Here is a 24126-nt window from a genome sequence, read left to right on the forward strand (position 1 = left end):
GGACGTGAGCGCGCCTCATAATAACAGTCAGCACTCCACCCACCTGTCCTGCGCAAGTCAAGCCATGTGTGGGACAGAATGCGCATATGAGGGACTTTCCCAACTGTGTGGTTTAACCAGCTTTAGATTGAGGACAGATGCTTTTCCAGTAGCAGCTAGGAACCTCGCTGGTTTGAGGAATTTGAACAGTGTTTATTTGAAATGTGAGCATAATTGGAGTACTAGAATTTCGATAGCCTCGTAAGGCAGAAACTTGCAGTTTCGTACACTCTTAATCCAAAATACCCGACTAGAAAATGGGATATTTTGCTGGCTCTGTTAGGGTCGGCCCGGGTCAGCTAATGCTGCCAAAGTTCACCACAAGAAGAAGAAAAGTTGGATTTATATCCCCCCTTTCTCTCCTGCAAGGAGACTCAAAGGGGCTTACAACCCCCCCGTTTCGCCCCACACCAAATGTCCCTTACAGTTTCTACAACATTTGCACTACAGCGCTTCAAAGAACCTGGGAACCGTTTATACCTTCTCGCAGATGAGCTGGCGCCAGGAGGTTGCCTGGAAGGGAAGAGGGAAACAGGAAAGCAGTTACAGGAAAACATTTGCAATTCCCACACAGCAAGACATCCAGGCACTGACCCCTTCCCCCCTCACAAGAAACACCCTGCGAGGTAGGTGGGGCTGAGAGAGCTCCGAAGAACTGTGACTAGCCCAAGGTCACCCAACTGGCGTGCGTTGGAGCGTACAGGCTAATCTGAATTCTCCAGATAAGCCTCCACAGCTCAAGCAGCAGAGCAGGGAATCAAACCCGGTTCCTCTAGATTAGAGTACACCTGCTCTTAACCACTACACCACTGCTGAACTTCAGAAGGTAGGGGGTTAGTTCTGATGTTATTCTTTGTTTGTCTTCCAGGTAGAAAACCAGCTTGATCTTGCCCTATGAAGTCTTTTAAATATTCTTTTATTCTATTTGACAATATACTTGCAAAAATTTTATAATCAATATTTAGCAGGGAAATTGGTCTGAATTTTCCTACTTCTGGTGTATCTGGTTTCTCTTTTGGTATTAATGTAATTCTTGCTTCCTGCCATGATTCTGGAACCTTTCCTCCTGTCAGACTCTCGAACGTGGAAATAACAGAGACCGTAGGAAAGTCCTAAAGCAATTTTTTTCTTGCAACGCATAGAGTAACAATAGAAAGCAGGATCTGAGCTAGAGAGCTCAGATCCAGGACCTATATCCTTCAAAAAAAAACCCCGCCCGTTTTGCCCCAAACCAAATGTCCCTTATAGTTTCTACAACATTTGCACTACAGTGCTTCAAAGAACCTGGGAACCGTTTACACCTTCTCGCAGATGAGCTGGTGCCAGGAGGTTGCCTGGAAGGGAAGCGGGAAACAGGAAAGCATTTACAGGAAAACATTTGCAATTCTCACACAGCAAGACATCCAGGCACTGACAGGCATGGTCCTGACATTCCACCCCCCTTAAGACCTCCCCCACCCCGGGTGATCGGGGTGAGCCCGGTGAAACGCCTTCACTAAGCGAGGGGCTTGAACATGTTCAGAATCGACCCATTCATTATCCCCAGCTGGGAAATGAGTCCATGAGATCAAATTTGCTGGTAGTCCCTGGCCTCTCTATGATGCGGCTGGCCTCCACGCGGGCCAGGACCTTTACAGCCCTGGCCCCTGCCTGGTGGAACACTCTTCCTCCAACTGTCCGGGCCCTGCGGGATCTTGGTGAGTTCCGCAGGGCCTGCAAGACGGAGTTGTTCCGCCGGGCTTTTGGAGCATCCAGCCGCTGATGGGTGCCCCCGCCTCCCCCCTTTGGGCCCACTACCATATATGGGCCACTCTTTTTCTCCCTTTGGGAGAGTTTAGTTTAGTAGGAATTGTTACGGGCACTGCTGTCTGTCGTTTATTAACTGCTGCATTTTTAACTTAAATTATTTATAGTTTATTCTGTACCTGTTATTTTAATGTTGTTCACCGCCCAGAGCCCTTCGGGGGTTGGGCGGTCTATAAGACCAAAAAATAAATAAAATAAAATAAAATACTGTAGCCGGCCACGGTGCACCCGAGGTCCTGACACTGCCCACGTATACATTTTGAAATATTTTTTCCCATCTAGGCACTATTATTTTAATCATTTTTTGTAGTAGATATCTGTTAGACCATCTGGTCTTGGGGTTTTATTACTTTTTAAATTAAATTAGTTGTGAAAGTGGTTTGAAAACGCATTATTTTGTGTGTGCGGAAGGGGCCTCAGTTGCTTTAGGTCAAAAGCACATTTCTATGTGGACATACAGAAATCTCAGAAGGATTGCATTTAATACTAAAGGAACTTTTTAGCTAAACTACACTACACCGAACACTCCGTGGCATAATTTTCCTAAACCTACATTCTTACTTTATTTTATTTATTTATTTTGGACTTCTAAACCGCCCCATCCCCGAAGTACTTAATACTTATCAAATAATACTTAAATATTTAAAACTTATGTAGGCTTATTACTTTCTAATAATAATAAATCCCTTCTGCTGTATCCCTGGGCCTAGTGATTACTTCTGTTTTTGGAAATTCCTTGCAGTCACAGTTGTGTGATACTGATCTGGATCTAGGGTATGTTTTCATATGTGAGCATGTGCCGCACAATCCATGATAGTGTGTAAACATTTTGTTTAATTTCGCTGTGTTTTACGTGCATTTGACTTCATCCATTGTAAATGTGAAATTGAACCAAACACTTTGTGAAAATGTAGCAGAGATTTTACACTGTACCAGAAGCTGTTCAAATCTGGTTGATGGTAAATTAAAACCTAAGTTTTTCCAGCGCATTGTCCTCCCTTTAGTTAATCTAATCAATTGTGTGTGAACATAAGGAAACAGAACCATGTATTCCTACACATATTTTGTCCAGTAAAGAGGTTTACCCCAATTTTTTTTTTGTACCATGACTTCAAATTGAAGTATCCCATTTATTGGAGGTTTTCCACATGCTTTGTGTCTAATTCCTTTTCCTAACTGAAGGCATCAGAATGGAGTATCTCACTGTTATTTACAAAAAACAAAAGAAGCGGAATTCTGTTTCTTGCCAAAACAAACATCCGCAGACCTGTGGAGTCCACACATTTCAGTGCGTGTGAAAATATGTGGTGTTGCAAAGCGACTTCCTTGGATGGAAATAATCTTGCAATTAATAATGAGATTTTGCACAGAGAGGAAGTCGCAGCTATTTTAGTCACTGGACAGAGGCAGTTTGTTTATGGATATCATTTCCTGTCTGACACATTCGGCCGACGTATTGGGGGCTGGTAGACAAATGAATATCGGGTGGGTTTCTTTTAGTTGCACTGTCGGTCCTACTGCAGGGGTCCCCAGCAGGGTGCCCACCAACACCTTTCCTAGCCACCGCCGAATGCTTTTAGAAAGTGGGTGGGGTCCTTGCCCAGCAGGGCTTCTGATTGGTCACGGGAAATCAGATTGGCTGTGCAGAGTGAAATAATGTTGTTTCGGTTGGAGCTGGCGCAACAGTATCGGGTTATTGTTGTTTTGCTTTAGAGCGATCTGTTGGAAGGAACAGCCTGTGCGATAACCACTTATTTCTAACACAGAGTGTGAAATCTGAGGGAAGGGCATTAGAGGTTTTGTCTAGCGCAGTGGTGGCGAACCTATGGCACGGGGGCCAGAGGTGGCACTCACAGCCTTCTCTGTGGGCACACGCACACAGAGTTCATCATGTGGGGGGCGAAAATCACCCCCCCCACACACACACATCTAGGCTGGCCTGGGCCACTGGGCACAATGCCCTGCAGCGAGCAGGGAGGACTCGGCTGGCAGGCCTGGTTCCTGTGCTCCAGGTGGCTGATGCTCGAGGGGGGGAAGAGCAGGAAGAGTTGCTAGAGAGGCACAGAGTGGTGCGCCCGGGACTTGCTGGAGGCTAGAGCAGGCTGGCCCCTGCTTGAGTGGGCGAGGCAGAGGCAGAGGGGTGGGGTGGAGGCACTGGAGCAGCACAAGGCAGAGCAGCAGGTGCATGCAGGACTAAAACCTCAGTATACAGGTTAAATTGCCGTGTTGGCACTTTGCGATAAATGAGTGGGTTTTGGGTTGCAATTTGGGCACTCGGTCTCGAAAACGTTCGCCATCACTGGTCTAGCGGTAGTTACGGGACTTCATCTTTGTCCATTCTGCCCCTTTGTTACCCAGAATGGTACTTTCAGGGGTTCCTTCCTTCCGGTCACTTCTTCTCCCTCTCCCTCCCTCCCTCCCTCCCTCCCTCCCTCCCTCTCTTTCTCTCATTCTTCCCTGTCCACCATGATTGCTGGATGTGCTTTCTACAAGCTACGGTTACATCTGGTAATGGCACTTTTCAGGGAAGAGGATCCCCCCTCCCACTGCAGACCTCCAAATTACCCCTCAATCTGTTCCCCAGTATCTCCTGGCACCCCAGGAGTAGCATGGGGGGCATTTTGAGCCGCAGTAGGGTGGGGAGAGTGGTGAGGAAGTCCCATTCAGCTGATGGAAACTCCTTCTGTTGGCAGGGATTTACTTCAGGCTCCAAGCCACTTGCTATATCTACCCTAAGTTGATAATATGTTTAATATCTAGCTTTTGAATAGGACTGTGCATTCCTCCTGTGTCTGACTTTTCGGCATCTATTATTATTTATTTGTTTAAAAGTTGTTTTTAAAGCCCTACTTTCCTACCCTATGTAGTCCTTGTGAAGTCAATCACAAACACAAAGAATTAGTAATACACAATTAGTAGCATACAACTGATGGATAAATGTTTCACAATAGGGGACAGACAACTTTAAGTGGGACATTCTTTATATTATTTTGATTGGTCACCCTTCTGAGTAACCTATATCTTCACAGAGGAGCATTTTTAGTCTTTCTCTATTTTAGGAACGTCATTTTGTAGCTGTACCTCATGGTTATTTCTTTTTGGTGACACCTACAGTAAACAATTCCACCTTCATGATATCAGCACATTTGATATGAGTTACACCAGGGCCCCAGGTGCACTCTGTTTTGTCACATGGGGGAGCACCGGGCACCCCCCGTCCCACATGAGGCAATGGCATGTACCTAAACTGCATGCCGCCTAGGCCCCCCCCCCGGCCTCCCTGAAGGCCAGCTCCTGCCCTCCCCAAGGCCTGTAGAGAGCAGAAGCCGGCCTGCAGGGAGGCTGGGGGGGGGCAGGGGGGCTTGTAGTGCAGGCCAGCTTAGGAGCCAACCTGCTGTCATGGTACCCATCTGAGCTGCCTCCCCTGAGCCCCACCCTCCACCGGCCTCCCTACTGGTTCCCATAAGTGAGGCATGGGGAGCTGAGCTGGGGGGGGGGAGGCAGTCATGTTCCCAGGTGCCATTTAAGCCCAGTATGGCACTGGAGGCCGCTGTTGGGATGGGACCCAGTCCTTTTGGCAGGGCCTAGTGTTCCTTCCCTGTCCAAGAAATCCCTGCCCACAACCAGACTTTTAAGGAAACAACAACTGAATGGAAACTCCTGGTATCCTTTTACCGCTGTGCTATAGAAAGTGTCTTGACCTACTGCATCTGTGTATGGTTCTCCAGTTGCACAGGGGCAGATAGGAAGGCGCTCCAAAGGGTGATCACTACTGCACAGAGGATTATCGGCTGCCCTCTCCCCTCCTTGGAAGAACTCTATAATTCCCGAAGCCTAAAGAAAGCCCAAAATATTCTGAGAGATCCGTCTCATCCAGCACACTCTCTTTTTGAACTGTTACCATCCGGCAGACGATACAGGTTTATCAAAACTAGGACAAAGAGGCTTAGAGACAGCTTCTACTCTAGAGCTGTGGCTATGCTGAACTCTGCGGCTTCGTGTTGATGTGCTTGGATCTGTGTAGGGGTGGGTGGAGGAAGGGGAAAGTGAGGATGGGGTATGAGTCTGAAATTGTGTGCATCAAGGAATGCTGCTGTAAATTTCGTTGTGCGTGCACAATGACAATAAATGCTTATGCTTATGCGTATGCTTATGCATATCACTGACCTGGAACCAGCCCTGATTTAAACAATCTTGTAGTTGGAAATCTGCTATATAAATGAGTGCTTCCTGTAATGAAATGTCACTGTTCTCCTACCCTGGTTACAATATGCTTCTGTATTTTGGGTGGCCATGGGAAACTTCATTTTTGCCTCCAAATCAAATTTGGGCCAGTTCTGCTTTTGGAAAACATGTACCGTATTTCATTTATTTGTGTGAATCTGTGACATTATCCCTTAGATTCTCAAATTACCAGGCAGGCCTTTCTGGGGCAGGGAGGCCACCTTGAACGGTTGATGTGCAAACCTTCCAGCAGAGAGAAGACCGATGGCTTCTTCCCCTTTTGAAAAAGTATTGGCAGATCATCTGCTTCAGAAGAAGAGAGGAGGCAGCTTGTGGCAGAGTGGTGGTGAGGACTAAGAATATCTCCTGCGGCATCGGTGGCAGCTGAAGGTCTTCTCTGTCCTCTGATTCCATGCCCTGGCTGGATGGGCTGTGTTTCCACCTGTAAAAGCTGGCCGCTCACATACAACTCTGCTTTGAGCTTACCTGCCTAATAAGAACATAAGAACATAAGAACTAGCCTGCTGGATCAGAGCACAGTCCATCTAGTCCAGCACTCTGCTACTCGCAGTGGCCCACCAGGTGCCTTTGGGAGCTCACATGCAGGATGTGAAAGCAAGGGCCTTCTGCTGCTGCTGCTCCTGAGCACCTGGTCTGCTAAGGCATTTGCAATCTCAGATCAAGGAGGATCAAGGTTGGTAGCCATAGATCGACTTCTCCTCCATAAATCTGTCCAAGCCCCTTTTAAAGCTATCCAGGTGAGTGGCCATCACCACCTCCTGTGGCAACATATTCCAAACACCAGTCACACGTTGCGTGAAGAAGTGTTTCCTTTTATTAGTCCCAATTCTTCCCCCCAGCATTTTCAATGTCTGCCCCCTGGTTCTAGTATTGTGAGAAGAGAAATTGTGAGAAGAAAAATTTCTCTCTGTCCACATTTTCTACCCCATGCATAATTTTATAGACTTCAGTCATATCCCGCCTCAGACGTCTCCTCTCCAAACTAAAGAGTCCCAATAGGTGGTGTTGGCTGCAAGAAGTGCTTTGAAATGGTTTGAGAACTAATGCATTGTCATGACATGAAATTGCCTTTTCAGCAAAATGTGGCCACACTAGTAAAATAGGTGAAGTGCCCATTCAGTCTTTACTAGCTGGAGACTACATGGGCCGGTTTGTGGATCGGTTCCTGTGTTAACATGGCAGCAAACTCAGATTTGCTACCGAGGGTACACTTAACATGGAGATGCCGTCAGTCGTGGGTCACGGATGAGTGTGCCCAGTACATTGCGCACGTTTGTAGCAATCGCTTTAAATGTTAAGATGGACACCTTAAAAGGTGATGCGTCCCACCACACAAAACAGATTTTTTTTAGAAAGGATCTTCAAAGTGCTGTTGCTTGGAAAGCTGCTGAATAACTTCAGGCGTCTTCAAAATGCTGCCCAAAATGAACTGCTGAGTATCACAAATCATCTGTTGCACGCAGTGAGGGCTGTTCGTTACGAAGGTCGGAGGGAAATTGCTTCAGATAATATTGTTAAGGCTTGATTTCTTTATAAAAGAAGCAGCCAGCCATAACAAATTATTTTCAACTTGTATTGTTTTGCTGTACGGAAATGTGAAACAGAAACACAATGTTCTTTGTGTTTTTGCCATTTACGTTTACCCTTGTAGAATTACCAAGGTTGACATAAGCAAACCATGTTTCGCCAACCCCGTGACCCAGTCATGAACTATAGACATTTTTTATAGACGTTGTTTTTTTAAAATAACCTCTTCAACTTCTTCATGTTTATGAATGTCCAACACTTAGCTAACAGTATAATAAGATATGAAAGGGACGTAGGATTGGTTGACCAATCTCCCACTACTAAAATGGTGAATTTGCAGTCTTTATCCTTTTCTTCAAAACTTAAAAAGTAATTTTCCCCCCTGTACATGATAAGCTGGATGTGAGTGCGATTTGACTGTGACCCCATTGATCACCAGGGATGACTGGACATAAGCCAGTTATCTATGAAACAACAGAATATCACATGCTGAAAATAAGTTAAAATGTACAGTCTTAAGCACAGACCAGTAAAATCTGGGCCGTTCTCCCTACTATGAATTTTAGTGATATATCTAAGGCGATTTAAGTCTGTGCCAAAAGCTGAGCATATGAACGTAGTCAGTACATGATCATAAGCACATTAATTGTACAGCAGCGGCTGCTACTTCCCCGAATATTTGGTTGCAAACTCTGATTCGAGACCTCATAATATGTGAAACGCATCCGAATCGCAGCAAATCTCTTTGATATCACTCGATTGAAAGTGAATATGTAGAAAAGAACAAAGTCCATTAGCACCTTAGAGACCAGCATCATTCCTGGCAGGTTATGGACTTTCATGAGTCACCGCTCACTTCGTCATATACAGCTAGAATGTGAGTCCTTCTGTCCTTAAGCAAAGAGTAAGTTTAGACTTACTGGCAATCGCATGTAAATGTCAATAGTAGGTAAATGATAATAGTAGGTATGATTGGTTTTGGTGTGCTATACAGAGAAGTAGCAGGCGAGAAGAAATCAGCGTTGACAGTGAGATAGGAATCTTAGGCCATTTCTGCACCGTCAAAATATCCACAAAAAGGTGCTCCTCTATTTCTTGTGATTTTTTACACCCTCTTGTGCAAGGTTGTAGAAATATGCATATTAAAGGGGATGAGAGTATTGGAAGAAGGGGAGAGGGATGTGTTATCCATTGCCTAGAAAGCCAAGCTGATGCTCCATTGCTGCAATACATTCATGGATAGAGGACTATGGTGGCAGAATATGGATGAAATCACTGGGTCCAGTGATGGTGTTGCTAGAATCTATATGAGCACAAAGTTGGCCCACCGTTTGTGGCAGGCCTTGGTAGCAGAGTCCATACTGCTGTTAAGTTTATCGTTGCAAGCAAGAAGTTGTTTTAGGTTAGCAGGCTGTTTATAAACAGGAAAGGGTCACACACACACACACCCCAGTGTCTTAGCAGGGGACATGTCACAATCCAGTGCTAGTTGTGGGTCATTAATAATACATTGGATTGGCTGGAGTGGTGAGCCATATGTGACCACCAGAGATGTTCTGTTCACCTTTTCTTTGGGCTTGTCTTGTAGCAAGTTGTACCTCAGTTCATTCTGGCCTTTCCAATCACATACCTGCTTAGGGACAGTTCTTCTTACAAACGGGCAGACTCACATTCTAGCGGTATCTAAAAAAGGGAGCTGCAGCTCACAGAAGCTTATACCCTACCAGAAATATTGTTTGTCTTTTACTGGACTGTCACTCTTTTCTGCTTCTACAGACAGACTAACACGGCTTCCCTTCGTGATGTGTTTCCAAAGTGAATGGGATGAAATTGTTAGTTTCTTTGGCCCCGTGTCCACTCTTTGCTCCGAGCAGAAAATATATTGCCTGTATTCATATGCATCGAATGGCTAATTCTACAATACTTGTCAAAGTTCTATAATGTGTATCCAGGATGGTGTGCATTGCTGCTGTCATGGCCAGTAACAGATGTACCTTACACTTCCATTCATCCAGAGGTGGGATCCAGCAGGTTCTCACAGGTTCCCGAGAGTAGGTTACTAATTATTTGTGCGTGCCGAGAGGGGGTTACTAATTGGTGATTTTGCCACGTGATTTTTGCCTTAGTTACACCCCTCCTCTCAGCAGTAGCACGCAGAACATGAAGCAGTCTAGCAGGAGGTGGACCGGCGTGCGTGGCAGCCTGCGTCTTCGTGCATTCGTTTCCTGCCCAAGGACCGGGGCAGCGGCTGCGTCCTTGCCACAGCCCCACCCAGGAATGCCCCACCCCCGGAAAGCCGGCCACGCCCCCATTGTGCTGCACCCAGCCCCATTGGCGCTACGCCACAGTTTGAATCCCACTACCATGGGAACCTGTTACTAAAATTTTTGGATCCCACCACTGCAATGATTCATCCCCCCTTCTTCAGATGATAAAATTTAGGAGGGAGGGAGGGTAATGTCCCAGGCTACGGTTTGGTCTTTTCCTGCAGCACAATGGAAGAACCATCCCCTCTGTGGAACACATGTGCACCTCCGGATGGGGGAAAGGAAACCGCTTATTTCTGTAACATTCCCACAAGGAAACAGCACAAGAATTTCTTCCAGGGTCTTGATCTGCTTTATGCACTGTTGTTATACAAGGCCAAGGGCTCAAAGTGCACTTTAAAACTGAAATAACGGTTTTCGTGCTTCTTCCTGTTGCCAAATATTGTTTATATCTTTAAAAAGGTAAACGAACAGGGAAATATGAAACTGGGGACAAAGCAGCTCTCTACCTTCCCCTTTTTCCACTGTTTTTTTTTCCGTTTGCTGTCTTATTGACATTTCACGGAATAGGTAATTTTCTTTGGTGAGATATAGTTTTAATAGGTGTATTGTACACCGCCCAGAGCCCTCTAGGGATGGGCGGTATATTAAATTGAGCCAATAAATCAATAAAACTCCAGCTCTGTGTTCGGCGCTGAAATTAATGTAGAAATGCAGCTTTTTAAAAAGGCTGAAAGTAGTTATGCTCGTCATATGCATAGCACTGCAAATCTCTTCATCTCGTTGGCAGATGTCTCCAAGTTCATCACAGAATGAATTACAGAAGAAAAAGAGACGCGCACCCCCTCCGCCGACTCCGCCGACTCCGCCGACTCTTCCGATGCCAAACAGGATAGAGGAAACGGAGGATAAGAGGCAAAGCACAGTTGGTAAGAAGCGCTCTGTTTCCTTTGCCCCGATTGCATGTGCATCGTGCTGACCAGCAAGCTGCGCAGAGAACCCAGAGAATCATTAAAATACCCCACCCCGCCCCCTGAAACAATATAACCTGGAAAAATGGACCAATATAACAGAATGAACGTCTGGAAATAAAAATAGCTGTTCATATTTCATGTTAACAGATGGAAAATGTTGGAAGTGGTATCTGGAACGTGTGATATTTTCCCAGGTAATAACATTTCAAGACCATCAAGAAGTGGGATTTGGATTTATACCCCTTCTTTCTGTCCTGTAAGGAGACTCGGAGGGGCTTACAAACCCCTTTCCCTTCCTGTCCCCACAACTGACACCTTGTGAGGTAGGTGGGGCTGAGAGAGTTCTGAGAGAACTATGACCAGCCCCAGGTCACCCAGCAGGAATGTGTAGGAGTAGGGAAACAAATCCATTTCACCTGATAAGAGTCTGCTGTTCATGTGGTGGAGTGGGGAATCAAACTCCCTTCTCCACATTAGAATCCCCCTGCTCTAAAGTAGTACGCCACGCCATTATTGGTCTCTCTACTCATCTCTGATCAAGGACTGGTTTCCAACATAAAATGCAACGCAAGACTTTGAAGAGCTTAATTTGGGCCTTGAATTTGGGCCTTGAACCAAGCCTTGAATTTGTGGAGCGTTCGGTCAAGAGAAAAGCCAGCTTTCTTTAACAGGTTAAAATTCTAACATCTGCATGGATTGGGATAAGAACTGTACAAAGCTAAGCCCTCTGGAGATGCATTGATTTCACTGGAGAGTTTATTTTCACTCTCTCAGTGAAATCAATGGGATTTAAAAGTTTTAAATGTAGCTGGATCACGGTTGTTTTTCCCCAAAAGGCTTTTTTCGATCCTTCAGTCCTCTTCCATTTACATTAAGATTACAGAACAAGGAAAAAATACAATGCACTAAACTAGGAAGAAATATTATATTCCTTGTGCGGTCTAATCTCACAGAGAACTGATCTCTTTCTTCCATGATGATTTCCGTGACCAACAGTGGCAGGAAGCACATGCAAATGTTGCATAATTGTTATTTAATGCTACTTTTACTGATGATTATAATAGTATTTTGGATATTATGAGAATTAATTTATCATTATTATATTAATTTTTCCCATTGCCATATATCATTTTGCAGGGTTGTTTTTTTTTGTAGCAATGGGAAAAGCAGTGTGGAAATTTTCAACATTTATATTTTGGAAGCTTATCTCAACCACAAACTCAGTAGAGGGCCATATGCAAGGAACTCTCTACTAGCCTCAGCTCAAGCCTCCATCTACAATATGGGGATAATGCTGGCAGGGCTGTGCTCCGCCTTAGGATATCTGTGGCCTTTGTGCCTTAGTTGTGTGCATCTGGCACTAGATAGAGTAGATGCAGGACTAGATAGACCTTTGGTTGCAACCATCAGAACCCTTTCGATCTTTGTGTGTTCTCCTGCACCCAGCACAACAATTCTACAAGCATGTCCAGCCATATTAATCACTCATGGGGGATTTGTTTTGAGTATGTACAGTTGGACAGTTATCAGGTGTCTGCAAATCATAACATAATAAATCCAGTTTGAAAAAAAAATAACCTTTCAGGTTATGAACAAACTTTGCGCAGGAGGGAAAAATCTTACTGACATCACCTGGCACCATGCTTGGCAGATCTTAACAAACTCACTTTTGATGGGATCCTAAAACATGTGGGAACTCCTGTGCTTCCAAAGCAATTAACCAGCACATGAAGAGAACCATCTTAAAGGTTCTTGGATGCATTTCAGACTTAATTTTGTGCTTTTGGCCTCAGGTTTCATAAAGCACCTAAGACAGGTATATTTGATAATATAAATGAACGCACCGTCAAGTCTAGCGGCTTTCATTACAAATGCCTCCCTGTTTTAGGAGAAACCTCTTGGCTTATTTTTTATAATGGCAGTCACCCAGTGTTTTACATTTAATGCCCCAGGACTGAAATGGCGGCAGGGGTCCGTTAATCCGTGACATGCCCTGCACGGTCGCCATCTTTATTTCCGTCCTCTGAGAAGAACTTAATGTGGTGGAGGACAGTTTTCAAAAAAGTAGTCTCTTTAATTCTGGCTGTCATGACTGCGCTTCTTGAAGCAACATTGAGAGTTCTTAGCTACAGCATGATAATTTTGTGCCACTGTCTGGGACAGCTTTGGTGGACGAGAGCCAACTATGTCTGGTAGTCCAGACATGATATAGTAGAAAAAATCTCCAGGCTGACCCTGGAAAATATCAGTTCAAATCCTCTGCTCAGCAGCGGCGTTCTCTCAGGCTGTCTCCTGAGTTTCTTGTGAGAGTACATTAAGGGGTCCATATACAATCCTTTTGGCTCTGAAAGGGTGAGGGCATCTTTTGTTTCATTTCATTTATTTAATTAGATTTTGTAGACCGCCCAACCCCTGAAGGGCTAACAAAGGTTAGCGTGCAAACTGCCTTGAGCCACAAGGGAAAGTTGAGGCATAAATATTCAAATAATTAAGTAGGAGAAAGAACAACAAAATACGATCAAGTGTCGTTTTGATGGTCACTTCTCCAGCCCTGACCAGACTGCTCAACCCCACCCCCACCCCAAAGATGTTTTCAAGTAAGCATTTACACATGACATGGTGATCTTTTATGATTTCGGAGACTTGCCGTACAATCTTGTGCAGAGTTACTCCAACGTAGGGCTTGAGCTAGACCAGTGGTGGCGAACCTATGGCACGGGTGCCAGAGGCGGCACTCAGAGCCCTTTCTGTGGGCACGCGTGCACAGAGTTCGTCACGTGGGGGGTGGAAAATACCCCCCCACACACACACATCTAGACTGACCAGGGCACAATCCTTTACCTGGGAGTAAGCTCGGTTTCTAGCAATGGGGCTTGGTTCTGAGTAAACCCTCCTAGAGTTGTGATTCACCCATTTGAAGCATTGCATGGTTGCTTCACCAATGTAATGCGCGCCTTGGAGCCAACCATTTTAGTTTTTTTCTAAACTAAAACCTCAGTATTCAGGTTAAATTGCCGTGTTGGCACTTTGCGGTAAATAACTGAGTTTTGGGTTGCAATTTGGGCACTCGGTCTCGAGAAAGTTCGCCATCACTGAGCTAGACTAATTCTGCATAGCAGCGCACTGCGAAAAAATACCTGGATTGGCTTATACGTCTTCAGCAGAATCGTTCACATATATGAATAATGCCGGTCTCTTCGGCGCCAGTAACTGGGATATGATGAGACAACCCTGTTTCCAAACAGTCAGCGAACAGTGGTTTTGGGAGGGTGATGCTTAGGTGCATTAAAATGAAGCTTGAACAGCCGACAATTAATTTGATGTTTCAGTAACTAGTGAATTCTAATTGATTCCCCCATAGGTGATGGACGGCTTGTGCCACAAAAGCCTCCTAGAGGCAGCACGCGTGGCCCACCCCAGTTAGTGATCCCCCCACCCCCACCATACCCTCCTCCTGACTCAGATATGGACCCAGCTGTACTGTACAATGGAACAGATGGTACAGACACAACCGAGCTGGTACCTAAATGTATGTTTGAATCATTGTGGTTTTTTTGTTCTTCGCTTTCGCACCAGGAGTGGAGTCCTTTTCCAGACTTTCCTCTATCCTCTTTCCAGCCATACATGTATTTTCTTTTCCGCCCTATTTCCTTTCTGTGTTGCTCAGTGCTTTCTTTATTAACTTGAACTAATGGCATAGATTGAGTCGCATGGACTTTTTTTTTCTAATGACTATCATTTCTGTCTTGCAAAGATAACACTCGCAAAGATAATGCTTGCAAAGAACGCTGAATTGTGCAGTTTGTGCTGAAACGGTGTTGTTGATTTCGTTTCGGTTTGTTCCACATTAACTTAGGTGTGTTTTCTAACCCTTTCGATTCACTTTGCAGCCAGTCTCTCGCAAAAGTTCTCTTTTGAGACACAGAACTCAGCGGCCCATGTTCAACCCATTGCAGAGGCTCCCAAACATTAGCAGCCTGTTTTGAGCTAATTTTTTTTTTCATGGATCTCTAAAACCCTGCCCGTCATGTGCTGGATAACTCTTGTTCAAGTGCATGAAACAAGCAGGCAGCCGAGGAGGAAGAAGAGTTAATTCCACCCGATTCGTTGCTGCTCTGTCATGCAAAATCCTCAGGGTTTTCACAACAAGCAGCAATCTAGCCCGGGCTAGCCTGATCTCATCAGATCTTGGATTGCCCCTGGTTAGTATGTGGATGGGAGACCACCAATGAAGCCCAGGGTTGCTATCAAAGGTCGGCAATGACAACCCTCCCCCCCCCCCACTTGCTTTGAAAACCCTACAGGGCTGCCATAAGCCAACCGTGGCTGTGTTCCAGCAGCATTTTCTCCTGACGTTTCACCTGCATCTGTGGCTGGCATCTTCCATGGCAACTTCTGAAGGGGCCAGCCACAGATGCAGGCTAAACGTCAGGAGGAAATACTACTGGAACACGGCCATACAAGCTGGAATACTACTGGAACACAGCCATACAATTCTGCACCCAGTATAGCCCCAAGGCTCTTAACTGAGTTAGCAAGTTTCAGCTGGACCCCATCAAAAGGGGGAAGGACAAAGACCCCCAAGACCTCAATCTTCCCAGTGGGTAATACCCAGTGGTGGGATTCAAATAATTTAACAGCCAGTTCCGGTAGTGGGATTCAAATATTTTAACAACTGATTGTTTACAAGCACCATTTTAACAACCGGTTCTTCCAAAGTGGTGCAAACCTGCTGGATCCCACCATTGGTAATACCTCCATCTTGTCAAGATTCAGTTTCAAGTTGTTCACCCAGAGCAGAGGTCTGCAACCTGTGGCTCTCCAGATGTTCATGGACTACAATTCCCATCAGCCCCTGCCAGCATGGCCAATTGGCAGGGGCCCCATGCTGGCAGGGGCTCCAATTGACCATGCTGGCAGAGGCTGATGGGAATTGTAGTCCATAAATATCTGGAGAGCCACAGGTTGCAGACCCCTGATCCAGAGCCATTTAACTACAGAAGTTGGGCTGCAACATAGAATCATTTCAGGAGCGGGGAGGGGTTAGGTAAAGAGATGTAGACGGAGGTCTAACATCCTAATTTTTATTCATTTTGCACATCTGAACAACACGTATAAAGAAAGAAAAATAAAAGATCTCAGTCTGGTCTTCTCACCCTTCCCCCTACAGTAATAATACTAAATAAAAAATTAAAAAGGCATACATATATCTCTACACCTATATATGGTGACTTCCATCTACCTCACTATGGGTCTGAATGTGAATCTAGTTCCGTGCTTATAGTTAATATCTGCATTTTTTCATTTTTAGTCCTCCTTATAAAACTACTTTAGTCCAATACGCTGTTTTCATTGAAGTCTTGAAACCTGCCATTATTTCTCTGTTTATATATGTTTTCAATAAGTAGTCCGCAAAGGATTTCAGTCTTTGCGAAAATTGTCCGTATTCTTGTCTCTCGTAAACACCGTCAGCCTAGCCATCTCTGCATATTCTGTGGCTTTCAAAATCCAGTCTTGTTGGGTTGGGATTTGATTGTCTCACACGGAGGGAATTTTAAACATGGAAGAACCCCACAAACAAGTCATGTCAGGTTGCGGTTGGCTGTTTAAAGTTGTGTTGCTGGGTACAGGTTTAATACAGGGAAGATGCTCGGTGACTTATTTGATGTACTGAAGGATTGCTGAAAACATAAGAACATAAGAACTAGCCTGCTGGATCAGACCAGAGTCCATCTAGTCCAGCATTCTGCTACTCGCAGTGGCCCACCAGGTGCCTTTGGGAGCTCACATGCAGGATGTGAAAGCAATGGCCTTCTGCTGCTGCTGCTCCTGAGCACCTGGTCTGCTAAGGCATTTGCAATCTGAGATCAAGGAGGATCAAGATTGGTAGCCATAGATCGACTTCTCCATAAAACTGTCCAAGCCCTTTTTAAAGCTATCCAGGTTAGTGGCCATCACCACCTCCTGTGGCAGCATATTCCAAAGCATCCTATGAATTGAGTCTCACGTGTTAGCAGCAAGAGCGGATTGTTCAGTATCTGTCACACAGGCCCCTTTTCTGTCAAATTTCTCTCCAGATGTGATCCCACATAAAACCTTTATCTGATTTAGAAATAATCGCAGTGCTTTGCGTGTATTCAGGTGTGCATTCAAACTAAAGCCCGAAACCCTAAGAATCAAATCTATGTTTTTGAAAAAGTCAGCAGCTCTCAAAACTTGGATTGAGGGGAATTTGCCAGTGGACTTTTGACACTATCCAGAAATCACCTCTGAGGTGTTTCAAATATTACTTCCTGGGAAGAAATCTCAGCTGAATAAATTTTGAGCCTGTTTGGACTTTTGCCTTGATCCTCACAATGACCACCTTCATTTATTTAACTGAGGTACAGTCACAATATGATCATGTTCATTCTTATTTGGGAAAAATGAGGAGTTCTGGTGACCATGTTAGGAAGATTTGAGCACTTTCTTGCCGTGGTCCGACAAGTGGAGTGTTCATACTGGCAGGGGTGTATTGGAGGAAATGGTGCCTAGGGACAACAGCAGTGGCGTAGGAGGTTAAGAGCTCGTGTATCTAATCTGGAGGAACTGAGTTTGATTCTCCGCTCTGCTGCCTGAGCTGTGGAGGCTTATCTGGAGAATTCAGATTAGTCTGTACACTCCCACACACGCCAGCTGGGTGACCTTGGGCTAGTCACAGCTTCTCAGAGCTCTCTCAGCCCCACCTACCTCAAAGAGTGTTTGTTGTGAGGAGGGAAGGGCAAGGAGATTGTCAGCCCCTACAGGAGAGAAAGGGGAGATATAAATCCAAACTTCTTCTTCTTCTTCTATCTGGGAAAAAAAAACCCTCGCCCCATTCCCATCCGTGCACAGGGGGCTGGGGACGGCAGGAGCCGGCCTGCAGGGAGACTGGGGGGGGGGCATGTCCCGGGGGCGTGCCTTCCGATCACAGGGGCGCCCAGCTCCGCCCCCCACGTGACCAAAAGGCATGCGCCCAGGGACATGGATGATCCCATGTCCCAATAGGCCGTACGCCTCTGCATACTGGATATTCTAATCCATAGGTGTCAAACTCATGGCCCTCCAGATGTTATGAACTACAGTTCCCATCATCCCCTGCCAGCATCATGGTGGCAGGGGATGATGGGAACTGTAGTCCATAACATCTGGAGGGCCACAAGTTTGACACCTATGTATCTAATCTAATTGTGTGTGTGAGAAGGGAAGGTGCCTTCTCATGCAGAAGGGTGACAGTATTCCCAGGTTAAGCAATATGAAACTATGCAAAATAGATTACGGCTGTGTTGCTGTAATGCTGAATGGACAATGTTGGGGTCTTTGTGAAAGGCACCCTTTGCTAACCTGTGAGAGGCATATGCAAATTACAAGTTCTTGAATGTTCTGGGCAAACCGAAAACAGCAATCCCATTAGGGCCGTGGACCCTTTACTGGTTTGGGGACTGTGGCAACTGCATGAATTTGCCATTTTTGGAGTTGGTTAGGCATGTTAGCTTTGGAACTACGTGTGGTGACTTACAGCGGTGGTGGACTATTCGGGCCTGTTCATGTCAGTCCTGCATGCTGTGTGCACGATAGAGAAGCTTAATGTGTGTGGACATAATCCTGTGTTGGTAATTCTGTAGTTATAAGGGCAAGCTCTTAAACATAAATTATAAACTGGTTCTGGAGGGTTTTCCGGGCTGTGTGGCCGTGGTCTGGTGGATTTTGTTCCTAACGTTTCGCCTGCATCTGTGGCTGGCATCTTCAGAGGTGTATCACAGAGAAAAGTCTGTTTCTCACTGTGTCTAAGTGAGAAGGGAAAGTTGAGTGTGGTATATTATCCATGTCCCATGTCCATACATCATACTAAACTTTCCCTTCTCACTTAGACACAGTGAAAAACAGACTTTTCTCTTATAGACACCTCTGAAGATGCCAGCCACAGATGCAGGCGAAACGTTAGGAACAAAATCCACCAGACCACGGCCACACAGCCCAGAAAACCCTCCAGAACCAGTTGAATCCAGCCGTGAAAGCCTTCGACAATACATAAATTATAAAGGCCACTTGAGCCCTTGACATCAGACTCTGCAAAACCCAGAGGATATGAACCTTTGGTGCAAATCCATGATCATGACCAATGAACGTCTGGCCAAGTTGTTGTATCCTGTTAAGGCATACTGGCTCACCATAGTCATTTTGCTTCTTTTGTGCTAATGACAAGATTGTCTTCCCAAAGAGAATAGCAGCAGGCTTGCTGTTTTAGTGTTTGGTTGGCTTATTCTCCATAAGTGAACTTTTCTGTTTTAAGTTTGAGCCCCTAAATAACTAGGCACGTGTTTTATGTAAATATAGAAAGAGCCCTGCTGGATCAGATCAATGGTCCATTTAGTCCAGCATTCTGTTTCACAAGTCGCCTTGCAGGTCACAGTTGATAGACCACAGCTGTCGCTTGAGGTTGTTTCCTACCCTTGGTATTCAGAGGTTTGCTTCCTTTTTATATGGCTACTAACTAACCACGGTTAGTAGCTAACCATGGTTAGTGCCATTGGTGGACTTTTTCTCCATTAATCTGTCTAATCCCCTCTTCAGAACATCTGTGCTCATGGCTACAACTACATCTCCTGGCAGTGAATTCTACTACGTATTTCATTACTCATTACGTAAAGAAGTACTTCGTAGTGTCTGTCCTGAATCTGTGATGGGAGAACAAGTTTTCTGTATCCACTTTCTCCACCAAATGCATAATTTTATAAATCTCTGTAATCACCCCCTCTCAGTCACCTTTTTTCTAAACTGAATAGTCAAGTCAAGTCAAGTATTGATTGTTTGAGCCATTGGCTATAACAATACAGAGATACATGCAGTTAAAACATTTAAATTAAAACAATAACTTAGTTTTACATAAAAATATAAATTATTTGTATTCGCAATCTCTAAATTAAAATGCCCCATCGAATACTTTCCCTATCCCAACATTACGTATCATGTCCACCCACCCAACGTACACACACTTTAATTCACTAATATGGTTTTATCTGTGTTTGAATAAACATGCATTTTATAGAGGTTTTAGTAGTTTGTTGAATGCATGGTTTGTGGAAATCTGAATTACTGAACAGCTTGACATGGCTTTTTGACTTAGATGTAATCTGCACTGCATTCAGTAGGACTTGCTTTCTGGTAAGGGCACGTAAAAGGCTGTTGTGATGTGGCATTGCATATTGGATGGATTGCAGTCTGGCACACTTGGAGTTTTCAAGTTGATTTTGAGGGGAGACCCAGGTACAACATGTTACAGTAGTCTAGCCTCCAGTTGGAATTTTTCCTCAATGGGCACACTGGCCTTTCCACTGTACAGATGTTCAGATCCTTCGAGGATCTTGCTATGAGCTGCTAACAAGTCTGCTAACAAGTCTCACCCCATGCATAGAAATGTCAGATATCCAAACTCTGCCTAGGCCAATGTGTATTGTCTGCAGATGAGGAGCAAGGGACATGCATCTTACATCTCTTCTCAAGGATATTTATATGCTGTAAGAAGGTTAATATCCCCAATTTCCCTCCCTTCATTTTTTATACTCAGCTGCACAGACCATACAGTCTGAAGTACAGATATACTCTAAAGTAAAAAACAAAACAAAACTGGGTGCATGTGAAGAAGTGCCCCCAAAGAGGAATATTTAGGAATCCCATCCTTCCTCCCAAATGTTCCACCTCAAGGATGCATTATTCTCATGGGAATTTAAGGAGGCTAATTTCTTTCACCTCTGTTATTCTCTCCCCCCCCCCCCCCCATTATCAGATGCTTAACTGGTGTCAACAGATGCTTAGGCTTCAACAAGCCATTGGGAAATGTCTTGGTTAATTAAATTATATATTGCTGCATACCAGCTTGTTAGCTTTCCCTGTTGCCCTAGATCAGCGATCCATATCCAGAGCACCCCCTTCTGGTTCATGAGATGCTCTACGCAGCCTCTGTTTTGGTGGCTATCCTATGGAAGGACACTGTTGCTAGTGTGCACACATCGAGACCCACACAATCCCAGCTTCTGTTTGCATAGACACCCAGAGGAACAGCAAGATAGTGAGGTCGCTCAAAAGGGCTTCCACTTCCATTCCTGTGGTGTTTTCCCTAGCAGATCCAGCCGGGGGGGGGGGGGGGGGGTGTTTGCCCCTTCCTTGGGCTCCACGCATCCTAGGATACTGTGGTCAGGGAAACATGGAGTCCAGGAAAGGACCAAAGAGGGCTTCCCAGTGACAGCTTCTAATTTCAAAATGACGCAGGAGAGAAGGAAGGAGGAATCCTGTGCTCCAAGTTGCACTGGATGCCCAGTGATTTTATTAAGGTAAGTCCCCCATAGTGTTTGTGGCTGAGCCCAACCTGGCTAATATCACATATATCATGTAGAGTAGGGGTGGCCAACCTATGGTGCTCCAGATGTTCATGGACTACAATTCCCATAGCCAATTGGCCATGCTGGCAGGGGCTGATGGGAGTTGTAGTCCATGAACATCTGGAGCACCATAGGTTGGCCACCCCTGATGTAGAGGTACCCTTAGACTACACCCAGAGCCCCCCTGTGACTTCAGTGGCGTGGAAGGTTGGTAGAGGATGGAAGGCAAGCAAAGGTGGGTTCTGCTCAGCAAATGTACCACGGGGTGCAGTCGTTATAAAGGAACCTGTGTTCTTTTCCCCCGTTCACGTGCATGCCTTGCAGGCAGCAATGGGAGCCCATGGGAACAATCCAGGTTGCTGTCGCACCTTTGCATGGAGATGCATCTGTTTTTTTTAATTCCTTTCCCACATACGTATAGCTATGGAGGAACGCACAAACGAACCCCCACAGCCATGCCGATGTCCCATGATATGTCCTGTGCCTGCGTAGCTACGCATGTGCAACATGCAAAGTTTTCGAAAAAGAAAATGGGACCTCCCTGCAACAGCAGGGCAATAATGAACGTATTGCTGTGGCAGGCGGATTCTCCCTGACTCTGGACGTCACGGTGGAAGGGAGGGAAATAAAGTGCCTCCTGCCCAGCCGTTCGTGCGGGAGTGGCTCCAACCCAGGACTTTGTAAAAGAATAGTTGGTTTAGCAATTTTTCGAAAATCCTGAGGGAAATAAAATGGGGCAAACTCAGTTTGGGGGTGGGACCTGTGTGAAATCTCCCCCCCCCCCAAAAAAAACCAGTTTGTATTGAACTCTATACCTGTTATATTTGCCCTGTTCAGAATCCACCGAACTTTCAGAGGAGCTTGTCCATCATTATGGACATTCGCACTTGGAAACCAGTTCAGTTTGGAACCCACTGAGCATATAATAATGTGTTCCCGAGAACAGGCTGTCTTTGTGTTCCAAAAATGACAGCTGTTCTGTCCGTAGTAGCTGCATGCATGAAGGGAAGATACTGATTGAACACCTTGATTTTTTTGCTCAGCTTTTTTTGGTCATTGCTCTTATTTTTCTCCCCACAGTTTATTGTTGTGCATCATTCCCTTCACGTGCCAAGCGCGTCTGACAGACCTTGCCTCTGCCTTTGACTTCCTTACTTCTGAAACTTCCTGTTGCCTCTGAAATCCTGACTCTTTTGTCGCCTTCCTTCCCCCCTGCTGGAAAAATCCTTGCTGCCACGATGGCATTCCCTCCCTCCTCTACTTTTCTCTTCTGAACTCATGCACCTTTATTGAGAAAACAACGAATACATTCAACTACCGTTCATTCACATTCATGTGATGTGTTCTTCCCTGGACTGACGAGTACATTGAGCAAGATATTACAATTTTTATTGTTCTCAGTATGTTTCTTTGAGGCTGGCATTTAGCTTGATTTAGGTATTCAGCTTTATCTTATATGCAGTATTTTTTGTGAAATCACAATGGTTTCTGTATAATTTCTCTTTCTCCCCTTTTTGATTTAGAGAGTAACTCTTTTCAAAAACATATGGGATGTTCAATGTATTGTTGAAGGCTTTCACGGCCAGAATCACTTGGGTGCTGTGTGGTTTCCGGGCTGTATGTCCGTGTTCTAGCAGCATTTTCTCCTGAAGGTTCGCCTGCATCTGTGGCTGGCATCTTCAGAGGATCTGATGTTGGGAAAGGAAGAAACTATGAAAATGAACAGAACTTGGCTGCCAGTGTTGAAAAATACTAGAGTCAAGACAGTGTCTAACTAACTCCACACAAACACCGGATGACTATGGACAAAGGAAACAAAGGCCAGGATACTTCTATTCAGATGCTCCCACCAGTGACCTTGCTATCTCCATTGTTACTCCCATGCTATAGACTTCATTGTTACTCATACTTCTATTCAGATGCCCTCAACTATTGACCTGGTTGTCTTCTTTGTTACTCACAGACAATGTTTCTTCACCCACCCTGGACACTCCAACAGGTATATATGCTCCACTTGCTTTCCCAACATCAGATCCTCTGAAGATGCCAGCCACAGATGCAGGCGAAACGTCAGGAGTGAATGCTGCTAGAACACGGCCATACAGCCCGGAAACCACACAGCACCCGTGTGTGGGATGTTCTTTTACTCACATTATTGTGTGCCGTCTAGATGAACTGGCAGTTGAACTACAATTAAACTACAAGATGCCTTTCGATGGTTCCCCTAATCAGGAAAACACAACTTAAGACATAATATAGAACACAGAGTTCAAGTACATTCATTAATAGTCTTTTCTACTTTTCAAACTATTACTGCCTTGAATTATTTTGTTGTGATTTTATAAATATGCTATAAGGTGCTTGATATTTATGTATGATATTTATATATCAGTAGCAAACAGTGATTTTAAAAAAATCCAATTCCTCAACATTCACTTTATATGATTTTCAAGAGCAATACAGTATATAAATGATTTTAACCTTTTAACAGAACCACCCCCGTTCTAAAAAAAAAGCCGATCTTAACAAAATGGGGGAGATTATTCTCACTGAAATGTCCATACACTTAAAAAAAAAACATAACTTTTTTAAAACCCTGAAGCATGGGTTTTATGAGCTGGAATGATGTACACACCCAGAGTCAAATTATCCTCTCAAAGGGTTGTAGGTGTTAAATGTTTTGTTTTGTGTTTATGTAATTTCTCTCCTTCGGTTGGGATAGCTGGAACTTTTTGCAGAATTGCATCGTGGATCCGTTTCATGTATATTAAAAAAAAAGTGTTCTCACAGCTAAGGTGTGAAGACAAGTTATAACAGATTGGTAAGCATGCATAATGTGCATGCAGGCATCATCGTTACCTTCCATAAGCA

At 44.8% G+C, this 24126-nt stretch overlaps 1 protein-coding gene across 5 annotated transcripts in view; it reads left to right on the plus strand.

Annotated features, from left to right (window-relative positions):
- COBL (cordon-bleu WH2 repeat protein) overlaps window positions 1-24126 on the plus strand; it is a 239104-nt gene that overhangs the window by 160945 nt on the left and 54033 nt on the right. For 4 of the 5 annotated variants that reach the window (XM_048511299.1, XM_048511297.1, XM_048511300.1 and 1 more), the window contains 2 exons: window positions 10675-10813; window positions 14220-14387. In XM_048511299.1, the coding sequence (XP_048367256.1) occupies window positions 10675-10813; window positions 14220-14387 (307 nt within the window). The remainder of the gene's footprint in view (window positions 1-10674; window positions 10814-14219; window positions 14388-24126) is intronic. The other variant, XM_048511302.1, reaches the window with a different exon arrangement.

Source organism: Sphaerodactylus townsendi, linkage group LG11 (genome assembly GCF_021028975.2).
Source record: "Sphaerodactylus townsendi isolate TG3544 linkage group LG11, MPM_Stown_v2.3, whole genome shotgun sequence".
NCBI lineage: Eukaryota > Metazoa > Chordata > Lepidosauria > Squamata > Sphaerodactylidae > Sphaerodactylus > Sphaerodactylus townsendi.